Genomic DNA, 25,947 nt, shown 5'->3' with positions numbered 1-25,947 from the left:
TTACAGGCCACCAGTATTTTTAAATATTATTAAACGAAAAAAAAAAATTATGTTTTGCGAAATATTTCTCGAAATTAAGAAAAGTGGACTTTTGCCACTTTCAAATATATCCATTTATATTCATAGTGAATGAATATAAACATAATAGTATGTATATATTTTTAAGCGATACGTTATTTGAATTGAATATAATAGTATTTATTATATATTAAGTTTGATATATTTTATTTGTATTATAGATTAATTTGTACAAATTTCAATGAGTTGATAGTTTATGTACATTTGATTGTTCCCGTCGGCAAGCGAGTATGCGAATAAGATTTAATTTTAGGATAGGATTCCAATTTTAACGATTTAAAAATACAATTTATTTTATTGGAAGGTTTACATGTATTCATCATATGTTTATAATTTAATATAATAGGATTAATTGGTATTTTTTTTAAAATTTATTTACCTCTAAATTAAAAAAATTGATGAATGAAAATAATTTTATATAAATCAGTTGAGCTAAAAATTTATATATAATCACATTTTCAACTGTGTATACGTTATTAGAGCAGTAATATGTATATATTTTTTCATTTATTTAATTTTATTTATATACGTTTATTCAACGGGCAAAAGCTGTAAAATTTTAGAAATCATTTCTTTTTTATTTTGGCACTCATTTCGATTATAATGAAAATATTTTTGTCATTGTGAAACACCATTCTAAAAGTGATTTTTTTTTTATTGCAGCGATATCCAAACGTCATTCATATTATAATAAAAGTGCGTACGTGTAAACATAACATAAAAGATCAATAATAAAATCACAAACACACGCGTATGTATAAATACATAAGTATCAAAAATAAAAATAATATTTATTTGAAAGGAATCTTTGTGTAAATACTGAAGTGGTACGGGGAACGCGCGCCGATTCTGTTATGATTTGAACCGCAGAAAGGCCGTAAAGTGCGCGAGCGCGCGTCGCGTGCGTGTGCATCATCGCAAAAATTGGTTGGTCATCCGGCAGAGAGGAACTGTTCTGTGATGATAATCCGAATAGCTCTCCTGACAGTACGAGGGCGTTGAACCGGAAGTCGCTTATGTGCACCACCACGCAGAGGTCCAAGGCCGGCGGGAAGATGCATCTCACCGCGAATAACAACTCGGCCTCGAGCGGGGGGGCGGGGGCTGGTTCTCCGGACGGCGCCACCACCCTCCTGCAGGAGACGTACACCAAGATGACCTCGGACATCCTCGCCGAGAGGACGCTGGGTGACTTCTTGTCCGAGCATCCCGGCGAGCTCGTCAGGACCGGAAGTCCGCACTTCGTGTGCACGGTCCTGCCGCCGCACTGGCGCTCTAACAAGACTCTTCCGGTGGCTTTCAAGGTGGTTGCACTTGGCGATGTCGGTGACGGAACGGTGGTAACGGTCCGTGCCGGCAACGACGAAAATTACTGCGCCGAGCTGAGAAACTGCACGGCCGTCATGAAGAACCAGGTGGCCAAGTTCAACGATTTGAGGTTCGTCGGCAGGAGTGGTAGAGGTCAGTCAATTTTTCACTTGGACTTTTTTGGCCGTTTTGATTTGATTCAAAGCACTTCAGTATATGAAATTTATTCAAACGAATCGATTTTATATTCCTACTAGTGGTTTTACCCGGCTTCGCTCGGTATTTGTAATATAAACCGCTTATACATGGCTAATCTAATAGTAAACATTTGATTAAATTTATTTGAATAGTTTTATTTTATTTAAATTTATTTGAATATTCATTTGTTTTTTTTATTAAATTGAATGTCACGGATTTTACGAACCAAACAAACAAACATACATGCATACAAAGTCTCTTTCGAAATTATCTTTATATTAGACTAGCTGACCCCGGCATGCGTTGCAATGTCACAATAACGCGTGCAATTCCCGTTCCCGTTCCCGTTCCACAGACATTCATTTTTATATAAAGGTATAGAATCTATACCTATATATCTATACTATAGATATATTTGTAGACGTGGGCCATCCGCTGTGTGTTTGTGGTACAGCCCTGAATGGTCAGTACATTCGATTGTTACACTCGCCGCGTGATGCGTTGAAGGCGGGATAGTTTTACTTTCGCGTCAGTAAAATCGTAATTACGAATATTATTATTAAGAGGTTTTTTCCCGTTTTTTTTTTCACATTAATCTTCCCGGATATGCATACAACAAATCTTGAAAGTTCCATCGTAATCGGTTCAGTGGTTTAGGAGCCTATACGAGACAGACAGACAGACAGACATTCAATTTTATATACATACATATCATCATCATCATCATTTACAGCCATTCGCCATCCACTGCTGGATGAAGGCCTCTCCAACACGCTTCCACTCGTCTCTGTTTTGCGCAACACTCATCCATCTCATTCCGCACATTTTCCTAATTTCGTTCACCCATCTTCCTTGCGGTCTTCCTTTTACTCTTTTGCCTTCTCTCGGGTACCATTCAAGCACTTCTTTTGTCCACCTTTCGTCCATCCTCCTAGCTACGTGACCCGCCCATTGCCATTTTAATCTCTTCACTCTATCCACTATGTCCACTACCCTTGTCATACTTCTCACCCACGTGTTACGCTTTCTGTCTTTCCTCGTTATGCCAAGCATACAGCGTTCCATACTTCTTTGAGTGCATTGGATTTTAATTAGCATCTTGGCGTTCAGTGTCCAAGTTTCACATCCATACGTCATCACTGGCAAAACGCATTGATCAAAGATCCTTTTCTTCAGGCAGAGTGGCATTTTTGATTTAAAAACAGCATTCATCCGTCCAAATGCACTCCATCCTAATTTCATACGTCTCTTTATCTCTTCATCTTTACTACCAGACATGTCAATTATTTGACCTAGATATAAATAATTATTTATAGGTATATAAATTAAATTATTGTTGTTATAAATTAGCTATTGAACTACTTTTTAAAATAAATGAATAAATAAATTGTTTCTTATCACACACATACAGAAATTCAATCTATATATATAAAATTGAATGTCTGTATGTGTGTCTCTATAGATGACAAATAAAATGTGTCTCTATGGATGACAAAATAAATAGACTTATTAATTTAGGATGGAATGCATTTGAGCGAATGAATGATGTTTTCAAATCTAAACTATTAGCCACTGACTGCACTGTAAAGAAAAAGATCTTCGATAAATGTGTCATGCCAGTGATGACGTATGGATGCGAAACTTGAGAACTTAAGACTAACTTAACTTAACTTGAGAACTTGAGACGCCAGAATGCTGCAGAAGGTCTAGTGCTTGCTGGAAGCAAAGAAGACTATAGGTGAGATGGGTAGATGAAATCAGAAAAATGTGTAGGATGAGACAGATGAGAGTTGCTAACGAAGTCTCTTTCCAAATTACATATATATTAGATTAGTGAAAATTTTCGGTTAGTATTATATTTATGATTGTATTTTCAAATGGTTACTCGGTATTTTTACTTTGTAGTCATAAATCAATTAAATTTGAATGAAGATTTCTTTTGAATTTGTTTCATAATATTTTCATAGATTCCAATTATATTAAATTTAAAAAAGTACTTAATAGATAATATATTAGGGTAGACAAAAAAAAAAACATAGTAGTTGTAGTGAGTTGAATCTTTCAATTACAATGCAATATGAATTTTTTGAAATTCATTAAATCAAATAAAACTGTAGAAAAAATACCATATTTTATAATGCGTGCTAATTCATTTAAATTTTGACCGTTTTCACTTTCATAACACTCATGATTATATACTGCACGAAAAACAAATTATTTAATTTTAATTAAATGTATTCAACATTAAATAAATTATTCCAACATTCAACAAATACATACATATATTGCACATGAAAAAAATATTATTACTGGAATTTGTTTAGTCGCACTTTAAAATGACTAAAACACACGTTTTTCTTACTGACAGCGTTATATTTCCAATAAAGTGCGTTTGTGCGTACATAACCTCTTTTTTGTTTGTGAAACTGACTATTTCTTTATTTTTTAGTGACCCGGTAAGCGATTAATATATGTATATTATATGTAGTTTAATTGATAAATTCATATTGTATCATAGATGGTAGGAATCAGATGAAAAATCTTCTTGAATTAACCAATAATTATGATTTGGAAAGGGAAAAGGAAGCAAGGGAAATATTTCACAACAGACGTAATAAGGCAAAGATGAAATGACAACCCTAGCCAACTCAGTTTGAAACAAAATTATTTCAACTTTCTTTAAAAATATCTCAAACATTTAATTCCTAACTTAAAACTATTCAATTAAAATTGTATGATACTACATACATGTGTTGAATTTTTTAAAATTCAAGTGCATGATATTTGAATACTATTAAAAAAAATCAATTATATATTCCCCTTTTATAATCCGGTTTAAAATTGAATACTTCAATTTACATTTTTGCGGTGCTGAGTTTCATGAGAACGTTGAAGAATACCTATAATTCACGATAACTGTGTATCTTGTTTTATCTATTTACTAGTTGTTTTACCCGGCTTCGCTCAGTGTTTGTAATATAAACAGCTTAAACGTGGCGAATCTAATAGTAAATATTAATTTTTTTTTTATTAAATTTATTTGAATCGAAAAAAAAAATTGAATCGTCGTCATGGAAAATTTTGACTTGTTTACGAAATTCCCATACTTACATACAAAGTCTCTTTCGAAATTACATATATATATTAGATTATCATGTTTCGAGTGTATTTGTATAAATCATTTTTTTATAAGATCATTGCCAGATTTGTAGTTTTGATAAATTTATATTGTATAAAACAAAAATGGTTAAAATTGACTATTTTTCACCATCGCAAAAAAGTGGATCGAAGTAGTAAGAATAAAAAAATCAAATTAAATCAAAGAGTTTTAAGCATTTTTTGTCAAGAAATGCGTAGCACTCTTTTGTGATATTCATGATGATTATTTTCGTTTTTAAGAAGACGTGCTCTTCATTTCTTACGGTTAAATTTTTTAAATTTTTTTTTTTTAGGAAAATTCTTTATTATTATGAACTACACGTATATAATGCATAGATAAAAATATTTTAATGTTTATAATAAAACATTTTTGAATGTTTACATATAACAGTTAAATTTTGTTTGGATAGCAATATTTTATTAAGCGAAGATTTTCCGGAAAATTGTTGATATTGCTGAAAAATGTGGGAGGAGTTTCTCTCTAGTGGGCGGGTCTTGCCGACAAAGAAACGGCTGAGGCGACCGCCCTTGCACGTCAATATACAATATTGTATAATAACATCAAATTTTACACTCATAAATACTTAAAATATGAAAAACATTCGCATTTTCCACATAGTATATATGTAAAGTACGAATAAAAAAATATTATATAATTGGTATAATAGTATGAAAATGATTCAAGACTTTTTATAATAATGCAGTTGTTAAATCATGCAAGTGATAAATCGGTATTTATTTGATCAAATGTGAAAAGTAAGTGTTTTGATAATGTATGTGTGTGTGTGTGTGTGTGTGTTTGTGGATTGGATTCGATTGGTTTCGTTGCGAGTGTGTCAGTGGGTCACGTTAGGACTATTAGAGGGTTGTTGTTGTCGTTTGCGGTGGTCGGTTTAAAAATGCGTACCCACAAGGACAGAAGTGGGTGGGTGTCTGTGTGTTGGGGGTCCGTGGCCGATAGTTAGAGGTTTGGCGGGGGAAGTTGGCGGCCATCTGCGGTGCGGCTGGGCCGGTTAGCCGCGGCCCGCGGTCTGCCCGCGGTCCCCCGCTCAGACCGCGGTCTACCCGACCGGACACCTGGCCAGGTGCCGAACAACCCACTCTTAATAACGGACACGATCAAATTCGATGGATGCCCCCTGCCTGACTGGTCGTCAATGTTAACCTTTGGACACCTTCGAATGTGAAATTTAAATTTTCGCTATCGATTTTCCACTCACCTGTACGTGAGAAAATTCTAGTTTGAGAAAAGTGTTTCAATGTTTTTTTTTTTTAAATAAAACTTCTTTACATACCGTATACAGGTGAATTGATTTAATGCGTCGCAAAAATTTGCAATGCTGAAACATTGCACGAAACCTAGATATGTACATATGTAAGTGGGACAATGAAGTACACATGTGCCCTATCGTTCAACTTTGAGAATTTTCTCACTATATGAATAAGAAAAAAATCATTTATTAATTTGTTTTAAGAAGTAGGTAGTTCAATAGCTAATTTATAACAAGAATAATTTAATTTTTATATATGTATATAAAATTGAATGTCTCTTTGTCTGTCTGTCAAACTTTCGCGTCGGTAAAATCGTAATTACGAATATTATTATAAAGAGGTTTTTTTTTCACAGAATTCTTCCCAGAAATACATACAACAAATCCTGAAATTTCCATCGTAATCGGTTTAGTGGTTAAGGAGCCTATACGAGACAGACAGACATTCAATTTTATATATGTACATACATACATATATAAAATTGAATGTCTGTCTGTGTGTGTTATAAATTAGCTATTGAACTACTTCTTAAAATAAATGAATAAATAAATTGTTTCTTATCTATTGTGTGTGTGTGTGTGTTCTTATCTAGTTTCTTTGTGTAGGATTTTACGTAATGAAGCTTTAATTCTGTGGTGTAATTTTTTTCCACTATTTTATTCGACCTCTTTAACATGTGTGCTCTTCACAAGAAAATTGAAGTATAATCTTCGTATCAATTTGATGAAAATAAAAAAAAATCATTAGATTTAATAAAAAATAATTGGGATTTTTTCCTCTTAGAAAAGTCAAAAATGTTGTGATCACACGATTTTTTCCACACCTCTGAACGCATCAAGTTGAAGATTTATATTTGTATTCTTTATGAACTAACTTATGTAGAGTTGATAAGGTTTTTGTCAGAATTCGTAAACCCGAAGTAGTAATTTTTTTTAAAACAACATTCCATTATTTTATTTTGACCTTTTAAATTATTTTTATTTTCTTAATATTTAATATACCTATATATAATATTTATAGTGATTTTAAGTAACAAAAAAATTTCGAACAAAATTCGACAACCAAAATTAGAACTTTTGTCTTGTGTAAGTTTCCCTATATTTGAGCTCAATTTGTATGGAAAATGCTCTCAGAGTCGGTATGTGTGAACGTCTATGTTTAATCATCGATTTTTTTTGATTCGTGATAATTTCGCAGACATTCAGAAGGTATGAAATTAGGATGGGGTGCATTTTGGCGAATCAATGCCGTTTTTAAATAAAAAATGCCACTTTGCCTGAAGAAAAATAAATCAATTTGTTTCACAACCAGCAGCGTGGTCTAGTAGTTGGCATATTATGCTTTCGAATATACTGATCACGGTTCGATTGCCACTAGTAGCTGCTGGACAGACCTTGGTTCGGAACGATTTGTAAATAGGAGTGTACATGTTCGATTGAAATAAAAAAAAAATAACATCCATACTAGGGATGACGAATGGATCTGAAACTTGGACATTAAACACCAAAATGTTACACAAATTCCAATGCACCCGCAGTAGTATGAAACGCTGTATGCTCGGCATGATAAGGAAATATAGGAAATGGAATAAATGGGTGAGAAGTATGGTAGAGTTAAGAAAGCTAAAACTGCAGGAGGTGTTTTTCACAGAGGTGTTCAAATGTATAATGCCCTTCCTGAAAGCATTAGAAGTGCTAATAACATTAATGCTTTCTTGGAGGGTGTTAATGGATATCTTTGTGGAAGATGATTTATAATTTTAGTTGTTATTTTGTGTTATATGCATTAGCAGTTTGCCATATAAATAAATAAATAAATAAGGGTAGTTGATATAGTGGAGAGAGTGAAGATGAATAGAAGCGTGTTGGAGAGGTCTCCATACATAAGAGGATGATGAATGGCTGTAAATGATGATGACGATGATAGCATTTATGTCAATATGCTATTCTTTATATTACTAAAATTTCACGCCTCCTGAGAAATAGTCGCTGTGCAAAAAATGTGATCCAGGAATGAGGGAAGATTTATTCGGTGGTTAGCCACTGTGGCCTGTGGCCGAGAGTGAATCTATCATGTGGACTAGATTCGTAATATATGAACATATGTTAAAAGTGTTTAAATTAAATTCAATGAAAGAAATAAATCAAAACAGACAGAACACAATTTATTGATTTTTAATTACAAATGCTATCATTACTAAGTAATAATTAGATTAAAAATATAAGCATTATTACTTTTTACAAAATTATAAAGCTGGGCTGAACATTAATCTACTTAATTACTTTTATTTCATTAAGTTGTTTTGTGAAGGCAAAAAAAATGTTAAAAGCAGCTTTAATAAATAATTATATTTTTATAGTATTTTATCAACCTCAGGAAGTAGATCTTTATAAGCCTCCAAGTCACATTCACCCTTCTCGTGAGCATTTTCTCAATTACATATTTGATTATGTCGTTCACAATTATTTAGCTCCCCTTTTAGCGCTCACTTAACTACATCGAAATAAAGTGAGCGAGGAACATTTAACACTATCTTCACGGGAAAAGTTTTCACCCCGGAAAACTTCCCAAAAGTGTCTCCCCTCCCCCACTCCCCACCCGTTTTCTTTCTCAATGGAAAACTTTGCCTATGTACAAGAGTATCAATTTAAGTCGGTGCGGAAAACTCGACGTGAAAAGAGGGTCAAAATCATAGCAGTCAATTGACGATACCTCACTCTATTGAGCATAAGACGGACGGTTTAATTAGCGATCTTCTGAGGGTCAGGGGCGGCAAATTGGCAGACGCGTCGTACACGTGCGTGTGACACGTGTCACCGGACTGTATTAGGATGTCCAGTGCAAGATCGGTCCAGCAGCGTTCAATTACTATTGATTATACACATAGTCCCCGTGCGGTCCTGTACTGCCGATCGTTCTCTATCGTCGGATTGGATTTCAGCTTTGCCTTATTTACCGTTGACTTCGACTGTGATTGACAATGAACGTAAATATAAATCACATTACAAATACAAAAGCTTTAATATCCGTCTGTGGGAATAATTAAATTTCGTATAGATATAGTAAACATGTTTACTTTGGAGTTTTTTACATTTCTAAGATTTTATTGATTAAATTAACATTACATTGATTTCTGATACGTATGTATGGATGTATGTATATTAAATCGGAGCAAAAATTGTGAATTCTGGATTTCAATGGACCTAGTGGAAAATTATCGTCGTATTAAGGAATGAACTCTCGTTAATCAATCTCAAACTTTTCATAATCGATCCAAATAAACTTCAATAGGTGAATATTTTGCGTTTATTTTATTTAAATAGTAAAAAGTCGAAATTATTCTCAAAAAAGTGATGTATATGAAAAATGTATATTTTCGAAAATTTTGTCGAGATATGTATGTACATCAATTGGCTGGGGGCACAGGACATTGCTTAAAATCAATGATTTTTTTTTATTTAACTTTCTATTGATAAGATAAAAGTTTTCCATTAGATCCATCGATGAAAATCTTAAATTTATATCTTTCGCTCCGGCGAAAATACCTATAATAATAGTAATACCTATAATACCGATATAGTTATAAAATAGTTTGTATACTTTAGGTTTTCTTTTTAGTTTATCGTACATATATGTGTATTTGTCAGTAGCGTCTCGTTTAAACGAGATTGAACATATGTACCTATACATACATACTTTGTTAATATCTCATGAAGGTAGATTTTATTCACATCACATCTATCACACATTAAAGGGACGTATTGGATCATTGCTCAGGTTTGCGCACGATTTTTATAGATAGCGGTAAACACTTTCGCACGGCGGTGCAGTTCTTTTTTTTTTTTGTTATTTTGCATGCTCTGATTAGGTGATGGTATCAGTTTGACGTCAGACGCCGTCGATTTATGCCCTAAAGAGATTTTTCAAAACGAAGAAAGAATACAAATTTACGGCTTGTTTTCTTATACGAGTTCCAGAAAGGAGTGAATGTTGAAACTGTACAAAAAACATCCAGGACGTTTATTTGGACCATGATACTTCTCTTCGTACAAATAAAAAGTTCAACAGATTTCGAAATAGGAATTTCAACTTGTAAGATCTATTCGATTTGGACGACCTTCCAATATAGATATGATAACATTATCAATATTGAGTGCCTTAAATTGCAATATTTTCTTTCATTGAAAAAAAGTCTTCATAAATGTAGTGTAATTTATTTTTTATGTTCCTAAAAAGAAGATGGAAAATATTCGCGAAATTTCAATATATGTAGTTTATGGGGCTTGATAGAAAAAGTTATTAATAAAAATAGAAAATTTAATACTTAGTGCTCGAGTTTGAGATTCAATAATACATATTTGAGTAAGTTTTCTTATATAACTGTGTATACTTGTTTACGTTATGTATAAGCGTCTTGAGAATTCTTAAGCTCGACTACGCAGACTCCGTAGAGCGAGGAGGCGTAGACCTCTACGCGAGTATTAAAGAGTCCAAGCTATGGGATTGGTCGACTTCTGAATTTATTATATTCGAACGTTTTAAAAAGTTTTGTCGTGTTATTGTGTTGTTTCTATTTTAAAAGCAGCTATGAAAGCAGACCGAGCGACGTTTATATTTGAAAATAATTTAGTGAGTTTGAAATCTCTTAATCTCGTCATACTGAAAGTCGGCTTAGCGTTCCGTTCGTGATAATCCTCGAAGGAAGTTCGGCTAATCGACGACGGTTCCTTGAATTAATTCGACGATTGTCTCGAAACGTCGCTAGAGTATTAATAGAAGCGACTTTCGTTCAACTCGATTTTCATGAAATCGAATTATGTTTATACCTTTTTTTCGGAGTATTTTTAATCAAATTAAAATTTCATCCATTTTATTGATTGCTTAATGATATGAAAATGGCTCACAAGATTTTAAACATTATCCCTTTGATTTTAAAAGTGTCATGTCATTTTGAGAGATAAATCAGAATTAAGTAGAATATAATCAATTAATAAAACCATTGAAGTTGCCAATTATACGATACCAAATCGCTTTAAATGTTGAAGCCCAATATTAAAATATAACGATCTAAAACATACAAATTTTAGTTATATATCTTTTTATTACTAATCTGTTACCATGTTTAAACGGATAAAAATCATTTCATCGTATTTTTTTTTTGGAAAATGCTAGGTTTTCCATGAATTTGAATCTTTCAACAAATGAGCGTATTCGCAAATTCAATTCATTTTTATTTCAGGATTGCTATATTTTGTCCATAATATTAATCAATTGAACATATTTTTGTCTAATGAAATTATCCCAAATGATTAATTTAACTGATAGTAATCAATTTCATTAGTTTTCATAAGTTTGCTTTTATGTACATACATACATACATAATATTGCACAAAAAATATGCGCGAAGCTGCGTTTTTCTGAAAATCATTTTTTTAACTATTATATTAAAAGAAGCTTTTTTAATTATTTTATTAAAAGAAAAACCTATTATACCAAGTCACTTCTTTTATACGCGTAGAAAATTTAAATATGTAAGTATATTTCATTTGCATATTTTTTCCAAAAGTATTTTTTTATGAAATTCAAAATATTGTGACTTCAACCTAGAATGTGTACATACATATATGTATCTAATATAGCGACCAATGACACCGTATTAATTAATACGTAGATATGTATGAATGGGAACGCAGGGTGCATGATGTGATCGTTGTTCCGGTCGGACGTGCTCGTACACAGGGTGTGTAGTGAGTGTCGCATAATAACAATATCAGAGGCTGTGCAAGTAGCGCATACCCATCTATCTTTCATCCCTTGCTCCGATGTCTACTTGTTCACTATAAATTCCGGCTGACAGTTGTGCGTCGACAGATAAATGAAATATTTAACGCGCAGCTTAACGGGTGTATCGCACCCCGTTCGGGAGCACTGCGCCGAAACGTATGCATGTTTATATATAAATATATGTATAGTTATTGATTGAATTTGAGTATAAATATATAATGAGGTGGCTGTCATAAACGTTTCAATTGTGAATTGGATACACCACTGTAAAAGAAAAAGCTAGCTTTTCATTGCAGTGGCACTGAAATTAAATTTGTCTCGACTTGGTGTTACATAGAGAATATAATTAGTGCTATATTTGGATAATTCTAAACTTGTATTTTGATCATACGAATATGTATGTATTTTTTCCTGTTGTCATTCGACTAAATGTTAGTATGTTCTTTTAATCGTCCTCATATTTATATTTAGCACTAAAATTATACTCTCTAGTGAAATTGATTAAACATTATATAAAGTTAAAACTTATGATGGATTTTGGTGCATTATCAATTTAGTTAGCTTTTGTACTATCTGAATTAATAAATAAATATATTTAATTTTATTACAATTAAATCAAAAACGAATGGTATATTAATGATCAACATGCATCCAAGCTATAAGCGTTAAGAATAATTGAATTATTTTCTAAGATGATAAATTTCATCTTCATATTAATAATTTTTTTCTCTCTAGTACAATTCATTAATTATATTATACATACATACAAAATTAAACCTTATGATGGGTTTTGATGCATTATCAAATTATCTAGCTTTAATATTCTTTGAATCAATAAATAAGTATAAGTATACCGCGAAAGCATGAGCTAAACAAAAACATTTTTTTTGTACCAATTTGTATAAGATCATCCAATATGCATTCTACATTGAATGCATTACGGAAAAAAGTTGCCATTACTTATTCTTCAGACCATTCTGAAATTCATAGATCTAAAATTTTTAATAACATAATTACAAAAGCTGTAAATCAATTTCTTCGTCTCCTGTAAAATTACTTATTCGCCACATTCGAGGTATTGCATGCCGACCGACGATATATAATTTTAGCAACGCATGACATTAATGGCAAACGTTATAAGCATTATTAATTTTCGAAGATGATAAATTTTGATTCTCTGATAGATAGGCAAAACTTTCGAATCAATTTGAATCGCATTAATTATTCGTGTATCGACGCACAGGTAATCTCGAAGGTTTCAGACGAATTCGGGCACTTTCTAGTTTAGTGAGGAAATGTCCCGCGTCTTGCCAATTTCTCAATTGGTACCCAATCCCTTCTGAAACACCCCTTCTCCACTTCGGTGAGACATATCACTCGTATCTGGAGGAGTGAACAAGCCTCTCCTCGATCCTCTCCGAACCTTTGTAACCTACTCGAGAGCCCTCTGATACAACGCTAACGGGTCAACGTCGTTCAGTTGGGCTATCAAATATTGTAATTCGACTTTTATATGGAATCGTTTCGTTTTGAATTCCCTTTGATAATTTTGAAAATGTTGGATTAAATTTCCGTTTGTAGAGGTTTGTATGTGAAAATTTTCATTAACAAAAATGTGTTTGATATTTGATAAGGGCCCTTTTACAATCGAGGTTTGGTGTATATGCTTTTTAAAATCGGACAATTGTACCATTTCAAATAACATTTTTAGTAGGTAATAACATTTTGAGTAGGTACTTACATACTTACATATATATGTATATATGTATGTACATATGTACTTACCTTATTTCACTGAAAAACGGATATTCATATTTTTTTTAGCAACATGATAAAAATAAAGCCCATTGAGTGCAAAATTTCACGTGATCATATTGTACAATATTTTCTGTGAAAATTTATTTGTTCCGTCTTATTAACGACTAAAGGTCTGTTTATATTATGCAACACTGTATGTCAACAGTTTGGCAAAACCATGCACAGAAAAGACTACTTCTATTCATGCTATACAGCACTGCCCGTTTTCAGCACGTTCATACTTGGACAAGTGCAAGGCAAAATCGGTTTACATACATACATTATATGCTACTGAATTAAACAAATTTGAAATCATGTTCTAAATTTTAAATGTTATATTTGCGGTTTTTCAAAAATTTCTGTTATCGATTCTTTTGGATCAACATGGCAGCATGGACTAGTGGCTTGCACATAATGCTTTTGAACAAAGTGGTTACGAGTTCGAGTCTCATTGGTTGCTGCTGGTCAGACCTTGGGTTGTGACTCCAGGTAAATCGTTTCCTATCGGAGTTTGCCAATTAAATTTCATTGAAACAGTTTCTGTAAAAAATGGCATCCCCTTTCCTATCTTTCTCAGAAATTTCAAGTTATTCAGCATCTCGAGATTCACCGATTTGTACCAATATAAAAAATGCTGCAAATTTCTCCAGAGAAGTCTCTGTGGATGATAATCGTATAAATTGGTGTTTTATTTATAATTATATATAAACGCTTGTATTGATCGTATTGTATAAATGCTTGTAATGCTTCTTTGCCATACATGTCGTGTATAATGTAAAAAATATACATATATAATAATAAAATATGATGTTTCCTGATTTGTATAGTACATAGATTTGTTTGTACAATTATATTGTTTTAATAAAAATTAAAACAATATAATTGTACAAAAAAAGTAGGTTTCTTTTAGAAGGTGGAATTAAGTCCTTCATTTCAATGGGTGATCGTCATATACTTATTACATACTAGTTGTTTAACCCGGCTTCGCTCAGTATTTGTAATATAAACAGCTTAAACACGGCAAATCTAATAGTAAATATTCATTTGTTTTTTTATTGAATTTATTTGAATCGAAAAAAATAATAATACTCAACCATATCGAATCGTCGTCATAGAAACTTTGATTTATTTTTCGATTACCAACAAACCTAACATACATACATATAAAAGTCTCTTTCGAAATTATATATTAGATGAGTAGCAAAATGAAATTTTCGTTATTTTATTTCGCAAATTCACTGTCAAAAGATTGAAAAAGTAAAAATAGCGCCGGTCGCTTATGCGAGTATCGTTTTTCATTGAAGCGTCAATACGCTTTTCGGCGGTCGCGGATTTTTTTTCGGGGTTTTCGTTCGCCAACTCGTTATTTTTATTTCTGGTTTTTACGGTTAGCATTTTTGTGCGGTGGCGGGCGGTAGCGTAATTATCTACCCGGCGAACGGTGGTTGGGGTAGTTTTGGGGGTCGTTTGGGGGTTTTTTTTTTCGTTCTGTGGGTTTGATTCGACGAGAGCGGTGCGCTGCTATGTGGGGAAAACACTGGGAAAATCGTGCTATAATCAATCCACAATTCATACACTTTAAATTATATACATATGTAAATACATATATGCATGTATCTAATGCAATGTATGTGTGTGTTTGTTTTGATTACCAGCAGCGAGGAATAGTGTTTAGCATATGTATATGCTTTCGAACATAGCGGTCACGGGTTCGAGTCCCACTGGTTGCTGCTGGCCAGACCTTGGTTTGTGACTCCAGGTCGATCGTTTCCTACGAGAGTTTGTTAATTTATTTGATTTTCATTGAAACGGTTTCAAAAAATTAGCAACCTCTACCTATTTCAAATTAATTCATAAATTTCTCGCAAATTTTGAGTTTTGAAATACCTACTTATATTTTGCTCCGAAAATATAAGTAGGTATTTCAAAAATGTATCCATAGATGTCTCTATGATGCTTTGTTAAAATTATTCTAAGATTTTTATATCGTTGGTTGTAATTGGTTAGGAAGGTGCATTGGGGTTTACCTGTTAGACCTTTCAGGTATATAAATACATATTTTATTTTTATTTTTTACATTTTATATCAGGCCTTACAGGTAAACAATACAGCATTTTTATTTATTATACAAGTCGCCGAATTACGAAACACTGACTTAAACTCGCAATTTAACGAGACATCTATGAATTGTATATAAATTTTATTGTACATTCATCATACTCAAATAGTGGTGACATAGTAGGTAGGAAGGATTTTTAGCCAATTTTTAATCGGGAACCGTTTCAACAATGAAATCAGAGAAAATTGGAAAACTCTGATAGGAAACGATCGACCTTGAGTCACAAATATCCAGGTCTGACCAGCAGCACTACAGATATACTCGGAAACATTATTTTTCAATCGAGGTCAGCGCATGGGATCGAACCCGGCGGCTCTCAGTGTTGGGCAGAACCTTAACCGAGCTATGCTGCTGGCTAATATGTATGTAAAAATAAAATAAAGTGAGTATTATTATACAAAATAACGCGATCAAAGAACGAGACTAGAGACAAATTAGTCAAAATCTGGATGTCAAAACATCGTCTATTGATATGTCGTATACATATATAGGTATATTTAGATATAGCAAAAAAAAAATATATGTATAGATATGTAGTAAAAATCAATTGATGCACTGAAAGTCCCCCAGCGATGCAATGCGATGCATCGAATAGATTGCAACGAGTGCATTCGCCAAACAACACTGGCATCAGTACCACATCTACAGATATGCTCATCGTGCATATGTACATATACATACAGGCCCGGTCGAAATTTACGTCCCGACACCTGGAGTGGGTGGTGTGGGAGATCGGGGGGGGGGGGGGTACGAGAGGTGGAGTCCGACCGCCGACCGATGGATTTAATTGTGTTTTTAAACCCCTCCGTGTCTCGTAAAAGTGTACTTATCAATATAAAATGGCGGGTTGTTCCGGCGGAAACGGCAATCAAGGCCGCGGTGCTCCAAATGAAAATGGTACACCGCGGGGGGTCCAATCCACCTCCACATACACACCCCCTTATGTGTACGTATACTTCTACCCCACGTGGGTATACGTGTACGGTATCGGAGGGTATTCGAAACGTGTTCGGCTATGCACTCGATTGACAAGTATTGACATTCGGCTTTCGATCAAATTAATTCCACCTTTGAAGTATGGTGCGTTTACATGATTTTTTTGTTTTCATTATCTTTAATTATTGTTTTGATTGTTTTGTTTGGCAACTGCAGTAATGATTTTATTTTAATAGGATAAAAGTATCCAGATACTATTTTTCGAACTATTTTTCGCTGTCTATTTTTTATACATTTTCTGGTCAGTTCCTGTCATAAAATCATCAATTTGTTTTACACAGATTGTTTCTAAGGTTAGGTTTTGAATCACTATCTTTAAAAAGGATTGTTGCCATTTCCAAATACTTCTTTGGAGTATTAAAGAAGTACGGACAACTTCTCGATTGTAAAGGAGCTTAAATTTTGGGCTCCTGAATGAAGTAGCTGAGCTTTGCATCATCGTCAACTTTTCTAACCTATTGTGGCAAGAACAACGTCTCTTGTAGGGGATTTCCGGTTTGTCAACGTGATTAGAGATCATCTGGACCATTTGATTGCCGTATTTGAGGAATCAGCTTCTTCAGCGAGCTTATAACGATTTATCTCATTCAATCAACGAGGCTGTTTGAATGAGATGAATGAATGATAATTCATATTTTACATAACATCATTGTTTGTTATATTATATAAGACCTCTGTGACGCATTGGAGTAACCTAAATAAAATTATGTATATTAACAAAAAAGTTACTGTGAAGTATTTATCGTGAATCATTGTCATTATTTTCAGCCATTCACCATGTACTTCAAGATGAAGGCCTCTCCAATACGCTTCCATTAATTTCTGTTTTGCGCAACATTCATCCATTTCACGCCACAAATTTTTCAAATTACATCCCACTATTTCCCCTGTGGCTTTTCTTACACCTTTTTACATTCCCTCGGTTACCATACGAGCACTTTTTTCGTCCATCTATCGTCCATTCTTCTAGCTACGTGATCGTCCCATTTCAATCTCTTTGCTCTATCCGTTGTATCAAATACCCTTGACATGCTCCTCAACCACGTATTCCCAATATTATATCCATGATAGATTTAAATGTGCAGTAGTATTTGATAAGACAACACGCATATGATAGCAGAAATTAAGTGCTGAAAGTTCCGATAAGTGTAGATATGTTGTTCACAGTAGAATTCTTTAAAGTTTGAGTTAAATTAAAATTGTAGTATTTTTTTATTCTAAAATTGATGGATTCATCCTTGGATATAATCATCTTTGAAGTAATTTAAGAAATTTATAGGGAAAACTTTGGAAAATTTGATCTGATCATATGTGGATCCATTGAAATCTTTCCGTAGGCTTCTAAAAGTTACATACATGAACCACTGGTTAAAACCATATCTGTAAGGCAAGAGTACTACTTTTGAAAAATGTCGGACACGTGCTTAGCTACTCATGCATATCTATAAATATTTTATTTTATTTTATTTTATTTAAAAAAAATCAATACCACAGAGACTAGACAGGTTGCCCCAAAGCGTCAATGTGATTATAATACATATGTACATACATAAGTAGCTGTTTCATTTTCGCTATTTATATGAAGTTTATACATATGTAAATATGTATGTATGTATGTGTCTTTTAACATGCATGCAGAATACTATCTGTTTGTAAATACAATTTAAAAATGGATGAAACGAAAAACCACACTGCAAGGTGCATTTGACTCGTTCTCGAACGGGACACGTTTTAACCCGTTGGCTGCCAGCCGCTGTCGACGGGTGGTCATGGACGCTTTGTCTGGACATTAATTGAAATGTCAGCGAGTTTGATCGTTACCTATTGCAATATAATAATTTTCAAAACGGCTGCTTTTTTTAAATAAACTAACTTGAGTTGATCCTGTCGAATGCAGACTCGACGGTATGTTATATGATATATATGTCTCTGGTGATACATATATACATATGTATGTACATACATGTTTACTCGGAAAATTACAAAATATTTCACATAAGCAATTTACTAAGATATTGGTAGTCGATTTATTTACATTATAATATTTAACACTTTTCTAAAATTGGTGAAATTGTTTGTAGCTAAGCGCAAAATACGACTACTAAATATATATATTTATATGTATTTATGTACATGTGCATACATACATAAATATACATATACACCATGAATTGAAAATTTCAATGAGAAAACTATATATTACTGACTTTCTAAGCCCGCTTTAAAGGTCAAGGAATTTAACCTTGACCTTTAAAGCGGGCTTAGAAAGTCAGTAATATATATTTTTCTAATTGAAATTTTCAATTCATGCTCTATCCGTTGTATCAAATACCCTTGACATGCTCCTCAACCACGTATTCCCAATATTATATCCATGATAGATTTAAATGTGCAGTAGTATTTGATAAGACAACACGCATATGATAGCAGAAATTAAGTGCTGAAAGTTCCGATAAGTGTAGATATGTTGTTCACAGTAGAATTCTTTAAAGTTTGAGTTAAATTAAAATTGTAGTATTTTTTTATTCTAAAATTGATGGATTCATCCTTGGATATAATCATCTTTGAAGTAATTTAAGAAATTTATAGGGAAAACTTTGGAAAATTTGATCTGATCATATGTGGATCCATTGAAATCTTTCCGTAGGCTTCTAAAAGTTACATACATGAACCACTGGTTAAAACCATATCTGTAAGGCAAGAGTACTACTTTTGAAAAATGTCGGACACGTGCTTAGCTACTTGCTTAGCTATTTATATGTATTTATGTACATGTGCATACATACATAAATATACATATACACCATGAATTGAAAATTTCAATGAGAAAACTATATATTACTGACTTTCTAAGCCCGCTTTAAAGGTCAAGGAATTTATATATATAGAATATATTTTTCTAATTGAAATTTTCAATTCATGGTGTATATGTATATTTATGTATGTATGCATATGTACATAAATACATATAAATATATATATTTAGTAGTCGTATTTATTTTATCGTATTTTAGATCTATAGATCATTAAATTAATTGTTAAAAAGCAAGGATGTGTGAGAGAACGGACCATATGAGTTAAACTTGTATTTATCTTTTTTTCAAGGAGTGCAAAAATGCTTAGCTATAATCCATCCGCGGGAGGAAGACATTTAGATAAAACGTATGTACATGCTGTCCCTTACACCCCATCTCAACAAATAGCATTTCGCACGTACAATGTTCTATTGGCTGTAGGAAATGCTATTGGTCGAGAGGCGGTGTAAAGGACATTAAGTACATTTTTCCTGTTTTCCTACAGCGACCCAACTATAGCGTACATTCAGAGGTGTTAAAGAGAAACAGCACCCACTGTTAGTACTTTAGTAATGGTCTTACGTCAAATCACGTCCATAGAATATTATACATACTTCAAAAACCGGTCCTTTTTAAAATACTTTTATGCAACACACTTGAAGGAGTTTGTAACAGTCACAACGCTTCGACTTGAAATGTTGTGACTGTGAATCGTCCTGAAGATTTTTAAGAATTATGAAGTATGAGCGTAGGATTGCGGACAGGGAGAGAGGGCGGGGGAGGAGGCATCCGTGGCGATTGGCCATTTTGGCCACATTACACAGACGCAAACTGGGGGTCTTCCGCACGGGGGCCTCCGAATCAATGACTGCGGGCACCCTCCCCCTCTTCCCTCTCTCACTCTCTACATAACCCCGGGTCCGACCCCCGCACGGGCCACCGCGAAACCCGGTGCCAGCCGCAGGGCCGTTCTCCTCACTCCCTCTCATCGTCCCTCACATACCCCTCTTTGTATGGAACAGGGAATGGGGTGGAAAGCCTCCCACTCCTCCCACATCCTCCCCCTCGATAAAGGTGTACGCAAAACCGAGCGCCATGTGTTTATTTGATGTATCGCCGCACCGAAATACACTGCCGCCGCCCCCGCAAACTGTGTTCATTACGGGCTTATCGAACCGGCGACACGTACCGACACTCGTTTCGACTTGGTAGCGAAAGGGTTAGGTCGTGAAAATTCCAGATTTCGGTTCCGGTTCGGGCGGACCGCGTGAAGGTTTTAGCGGCCCGCGATCCAATTATCGCGACGTTGAAGCGTTGTTTAAACTTCATGCACATTTTTAAGTGATCTACACATGTATGTATGTGTACATATGTGCATTAAAAATCCATCATCATCGTCATTTACAGCTATTTGCCATTTACTGCTGGATGAATGCCTCTCCAATACGCTTCCTTTCGTCTCCTTTTTTGAGCACATCCATCTCGCCCCACACATTTTTCTAATTTCATCCACCCATTGTACTCGCGGCCTTCCTTTCACCCATATACATTCTCTCGGGTACAATTCGAGCACCTCCTTCTTCCATCTAGTGTCCGTTATTCTAGCTAAGTGACCCAACCATTGTCATTTCAATATCATAAATTAATTAAATATTATAATTTAAAAAGATGCGAGTTTAGTTGCTCTTAAATGTCCATATATTTATTGTCTCGCCAGAGATCAAAATAATTATCACGATTTCAATATTATAAAATCTAAAATTAAATTCAGAACAAACTTTCTATCATGATTTAAGTATAATAAATAAGTAAATACCTTTTTGAAAAGCATTTATTTTGTAAATGAAATGGTTGTGACTTAAATTCGAAAGATTAATTTTAAAAGTTTCGTCGTGGTTTTTTGGTTTGGTTAAATTACAGTAACTCCAGAGTTAATCTGGATCTGTTTTAAACTAGTGTTTAGATACTTATATGTATGTATGTTCATATTGTACATACATACATAGGTACATAGATAGGTGTATCGCGTTAGTTCAGACTCAACGTCTTTCTTTCACAATATTTGTTTAAATTATTTTAGCAAGGAATTCGGTTGGTTTTTTGACGATAAACAAAATATTTGATGTTTTAATATGTATAATAAGTGGTATATATGTATGTAGATGTATGTATGTAAATTGAGCCATACTGCAGCTCATCGTTAAGCAATTGTTTACTAGTAGAGAGGTCGAGGGTTCAAATCCCATCCGGGATTAAGTAATTATTCAATTTATATACGGTTATTAATTCAGATCTACCGTCTCCTGTTACAGCTTGCCATTTTATCTGTCTGTTGGATATATACATAAATATCCGTTGGATCCAATAAAATCGACATCCTCACCCCCTCCGTATCTCACAAATTCGATTTTTTTTATTGTTAAATATATCGACATTGTAGAATGTGCTTAGTACTTACGTATGTATGTATTTATGTAAAAGTTTGACCATAGGTATCGCTTTGGGGCAACCTGTCATCATAAAAGTAAAAATTAAATCGATAAAATATTTATTTATGTTGATATTTATATATGTAAAGTGAAATTATATACAATTGAGAGATGATATACGACGCACGAAAATTTGAGGTAATTACGTGAGAACGACACATTTTAGGCGGCTATCGTTTGTAACGAGCCTCGTTTATAGTACGTTCGGAGTAAAACTGACAGACACGAACAGTTTTATTGCGATTTGTAGGGACGGCGGGGTTCAAGGGGGAAGTTCGCGTGTCGAGCCGCCCTTTCGTCGGCCGGGAAAGCACTTTAAAAAAGCTCAAGTTTCACGGGTACCCGATACTACCACTGTTGATTCGATTAAAACTTTCGTTATCCCGAAATGTAGAAGAACTCTGTTTTTAAGTGTGAAATTTAACAGTTGGCCATAATTCCTTTCGTATGAAATTTTTGTCGCATGTATTACCAGTGACTTTCTCATATAAAAAAGTTTAAAACATAACCCATAGTATAGATATCGATATCAAATCAAATTGGATATGTTATACATATATGCATTAATTTTTTTATTTACATTTGTTTACAGGAAAATCATTTACGTTAACGATAACCGTATCTACGACGCCCCCTCAAATAACGACATACAACAAAGCGATCAAAGTAACAGTAGATGGACCAAGAGAACCCAGATCGAAGACAAGTGAGTATTTTTTATCAAATTGTATTAAAACACACACACACACGCATAGATTCATCCGATATAAAATCAGTCGATTAAACGCTCTCGATTCGCATTATCCCTCAGGGGGAAACAATCCCGGCGTATAATTTCAATAAACAGTAATGAGATTTTGTTCAAATCGCGAGTTAAAAAGGTGTGCGCTTTCGATCGATTCAATAAACGCAAGTAATTGAGCGCCATTTTGCGAACCGTATCGATATTAATACGCGCGCGCACACTTTAAAGTATTAATTGAATTTCGCCTAAAAATAAATAAATGATGTTATAAAATTAATTAAAAATTGGGAGTTAGAATTGAAGACGCGTTCACCATGTTTAAAACTGTTCATCCATGGGAAATTGTCAGCGTGTTCACGACATTTTCGCGATGTAGCTTTGCACTATAATCTAACTGTGTGCAATTCAGAACATTTCATAAGAAATATATTTGTTATTTTATTTTAATACTGCTAATAAAATCACTTTGTCTAATTATTGTGAATGCAATTGTAATGGAATAAAATAAATGAAGCTATTTACTCTCCACCATTTTTCGTCTTCTCGTCTTCGATCGTCTTCAATTACATTTGCACATTTGATGTTCGCCACATATCAATTTTTAGATTGGTAATATTCAGCTAAATTTGACAGATCTAGGGTGTTTGTCAGTTTTCTGTGTTGATCTTGTCTCTCACCACCTCCGTATCATTTCAGTGTCATGCTACATTTCATTCATTCATGAACATACTGGTTTGTTCATATACGAAACCAATCTAGCCAGTTATAGTGTGTACAAAAGAACAAATTGACAATCGAACTATGTATGTATGTAGTTTATCCATGCACAAGTATTCTCAATCGTTTGTCCATTTTCTATGTATGTACATACATATGTAAGCTTACCTTGGGTTATAATATTTTAAACATTAGCGGAAACGGGAATTATAGCAACGTTGTAATGTAGTTTACATAGGATTTTCCTTTGAAATATTTGGTGTTTTGACAGCTAAAAGTTTCATTCGAAACCTGGAGAGTCTATTTGAAGATAGCTTTTGACTGTTAGCACTTAAGCTAAAGCCAATAGTTCGTGTATGAACAAACTAGTATGTTTATGAACGAACCGAAGTAAGCACTTGGATTGTAGCATATACATATATGTACATATGTGCGTCCCGTATAATCCTGGTTATAATTTATCATCTAGTACTTTTAGATATTAATCTAATTTGATTTTTCAAAAACTTTCAATCTTGTTACGTATCCTCTTCTTATGGCGTCATAACAAATTGTTTTATATGTATTAATATTAGAAAATTCAAAATTTATTTGTCACTTTCACGGTTTTAGTTTTGAACGCAAAGCCGATAGGTACATATGTATGTAGAAGGCTCTGAAAAATTCGCCTAAGCATGCATGTACGCGAAAGCACGTGTGTGTGTGTGTAATTCGCCTTATAACTTTGTCCTTTTGAAGCGGGAATTAATTGCAAAGTCTCTGGTGTGTCTGAAACGGGAGTTCCCCTGAGAAATTGGGTTCTGGCGCGCGGGGCCATTACACGCGGACATTGAAAAAGCGAGTCTGTGTTGCGCGACGGCCACACACATATGCGCTACCGGAAACGACAATTACCGACACACTTCCGTGTCGGGGCCGAATTAGAAACTGTCATTTGCACAGGGCCATAGCGAAGGAACACTCCCTTAACCCCCCCATCGCCCTCCCACTGATCGGGGAAGAAGGGTAGGTGTGGGTGACTTCGCTCCCGAACGGCGTAGTTCTGTGTGAAAGTACAACTGGACTCACACGTACTCGTGAGAAAGAAAATTCAAAACGATTCGGTGGATGTTTGTATAAGTTGAAACGAAAGTACGATGAATATTGGTGTTCTTATATTACCTATAGACCTACATATACATATATATATATATATATATATATATATATATATATATATATATATATATATATATATATATATATATATATATATATATATATATATATATATATATTTCACTCTATGCAGTTTTAAGTGCTTTTCCAATTGAATATATTGGGCCATCCACCTGATACAAATGTACATGGTGGATGAAAACTATTCCGACTGTTATAATATAATGACCTTTTTGATTTATCTCCCATTGACCTTACAAATGAGTTTTTATAAATCAGTGGTCGGAAATCTTTTTTCAGCGAGAGCCAGATAGGGAAAGAGTCGCAGCATTTTATTATATGTAAATATTAAATTAATAATTTAGTTTTAAATCGTAATATATGGACAGTCTCCTGATATATCCTGAATATACCTAATTTAAATTTATTACAAAATTATTCGTGAAATTTGTTTAATAGTTCTAGTAATAGTTGTATTTTCGTAATAATAATAATAACTCACAATAAAAAAAGTATATTTGCATAAATAAAAATAATACGTATATACATTTTAAAGTCGAAAAAAAATACGTTTGAGGATCATTTTATATTACTAATTTTACATACACAAAGAATAGGCGATGCTGAGAGCCGGAATTAATCATGAATAGAGAGCCGCATGCGGCTCCAGAGCCACCGGCTCCCAACAACTGTTTAAATTACATGCTTGGATTTTCCCAAACACGAACTTTGTGGAAAATTTTCGTTTACGCAATCTTTCTGTAGGCTGACTATTATGGAAAATATTTTTCGCGGATAGTGATAATTTTATTAATAACTGATTAAATCGGAGGCTTAACATTCCAAATTTTTACTTTTTTTAATTATATGATATGTTTGGAATAATCAGTTTTCGCAAAAATCATTTATGTATGTAGGTACGTATGGAAAAATCAATATCTGGAATAATTAGTGTACGGAAAAATCTGTCTGAAAACATCCTGTGCGAAAAAAATCACCGAAACCTCCAAATGATATTACAAACATATGTACCTCAATGATGATTTTTCACTAAGGCAGAGCTTTTTATTCAATCAAATTTAATATTTTAAGTAAAGCGTGCAAATTATATTCGTTTAAATGCGTTAAATATAACACTTGTATTCTGTTTGCATTTCGATTATATTTATTGAAAGTTTTCAAACAAATTAAGTGAATAGATGGAAAATTTAATTTTTCGTACTTATTTCCATATTATCCGATTCTTGGAAATGAATTATTCAAATTTAATTGTACATATATTCATTGAAAAAATACTCCTCCATTTATGTGAAATTTACTGATAAAATACAC

General features: G+C 33.6%; 1 protein-coding gene across 1 annotated transcript in view; it reads left to right on the top strand.

The window, feature by feature from the left end:
• The first annotated feature begins 741 nt into the window (after positions 1-741).
• Positions 742-25,947, top strand: part of RunxA (RUNX family transcription factor Runt related A) — a 39,384-nt gene continuing 14,178 nt past the window's right edge. Inside the window, exons 1-2 of the mRNA XM_077438038.1 lie at positions 742-1,539; positions 22,588-22,701. Coding sequence (XP_077294164.1) covers positions 1,095-1,539; positions 22,588-22,701 — 559 coding nt within the window. The 5' untranslated portion in view covers positions 742-1,094. The remainder of the gene's footprint in view (positions 1,540-22,587; positions 22,702-25,947) is intronic.

The sequence above is a fragment of the Arctopsyche grandis genome, chromosome 9 (genome assembly GCF_051622035.1).
Source record: "Arctopsyche grandis isolate Sample6627 chromosome 9, ASM5162203v2, whole genome shotgun sequence".
Lineage (NCBI taxonomy): Eukaryota > Metazoa > Arthropoda > Insecta > Trichoptera > Hydropsychidae > Arctopsyche > Arctopsyche grandis.
Note: the sequence above shows the minus strand (reverse complement) of the source record. Positions and strands in the feature narration are given on the sequence as shown.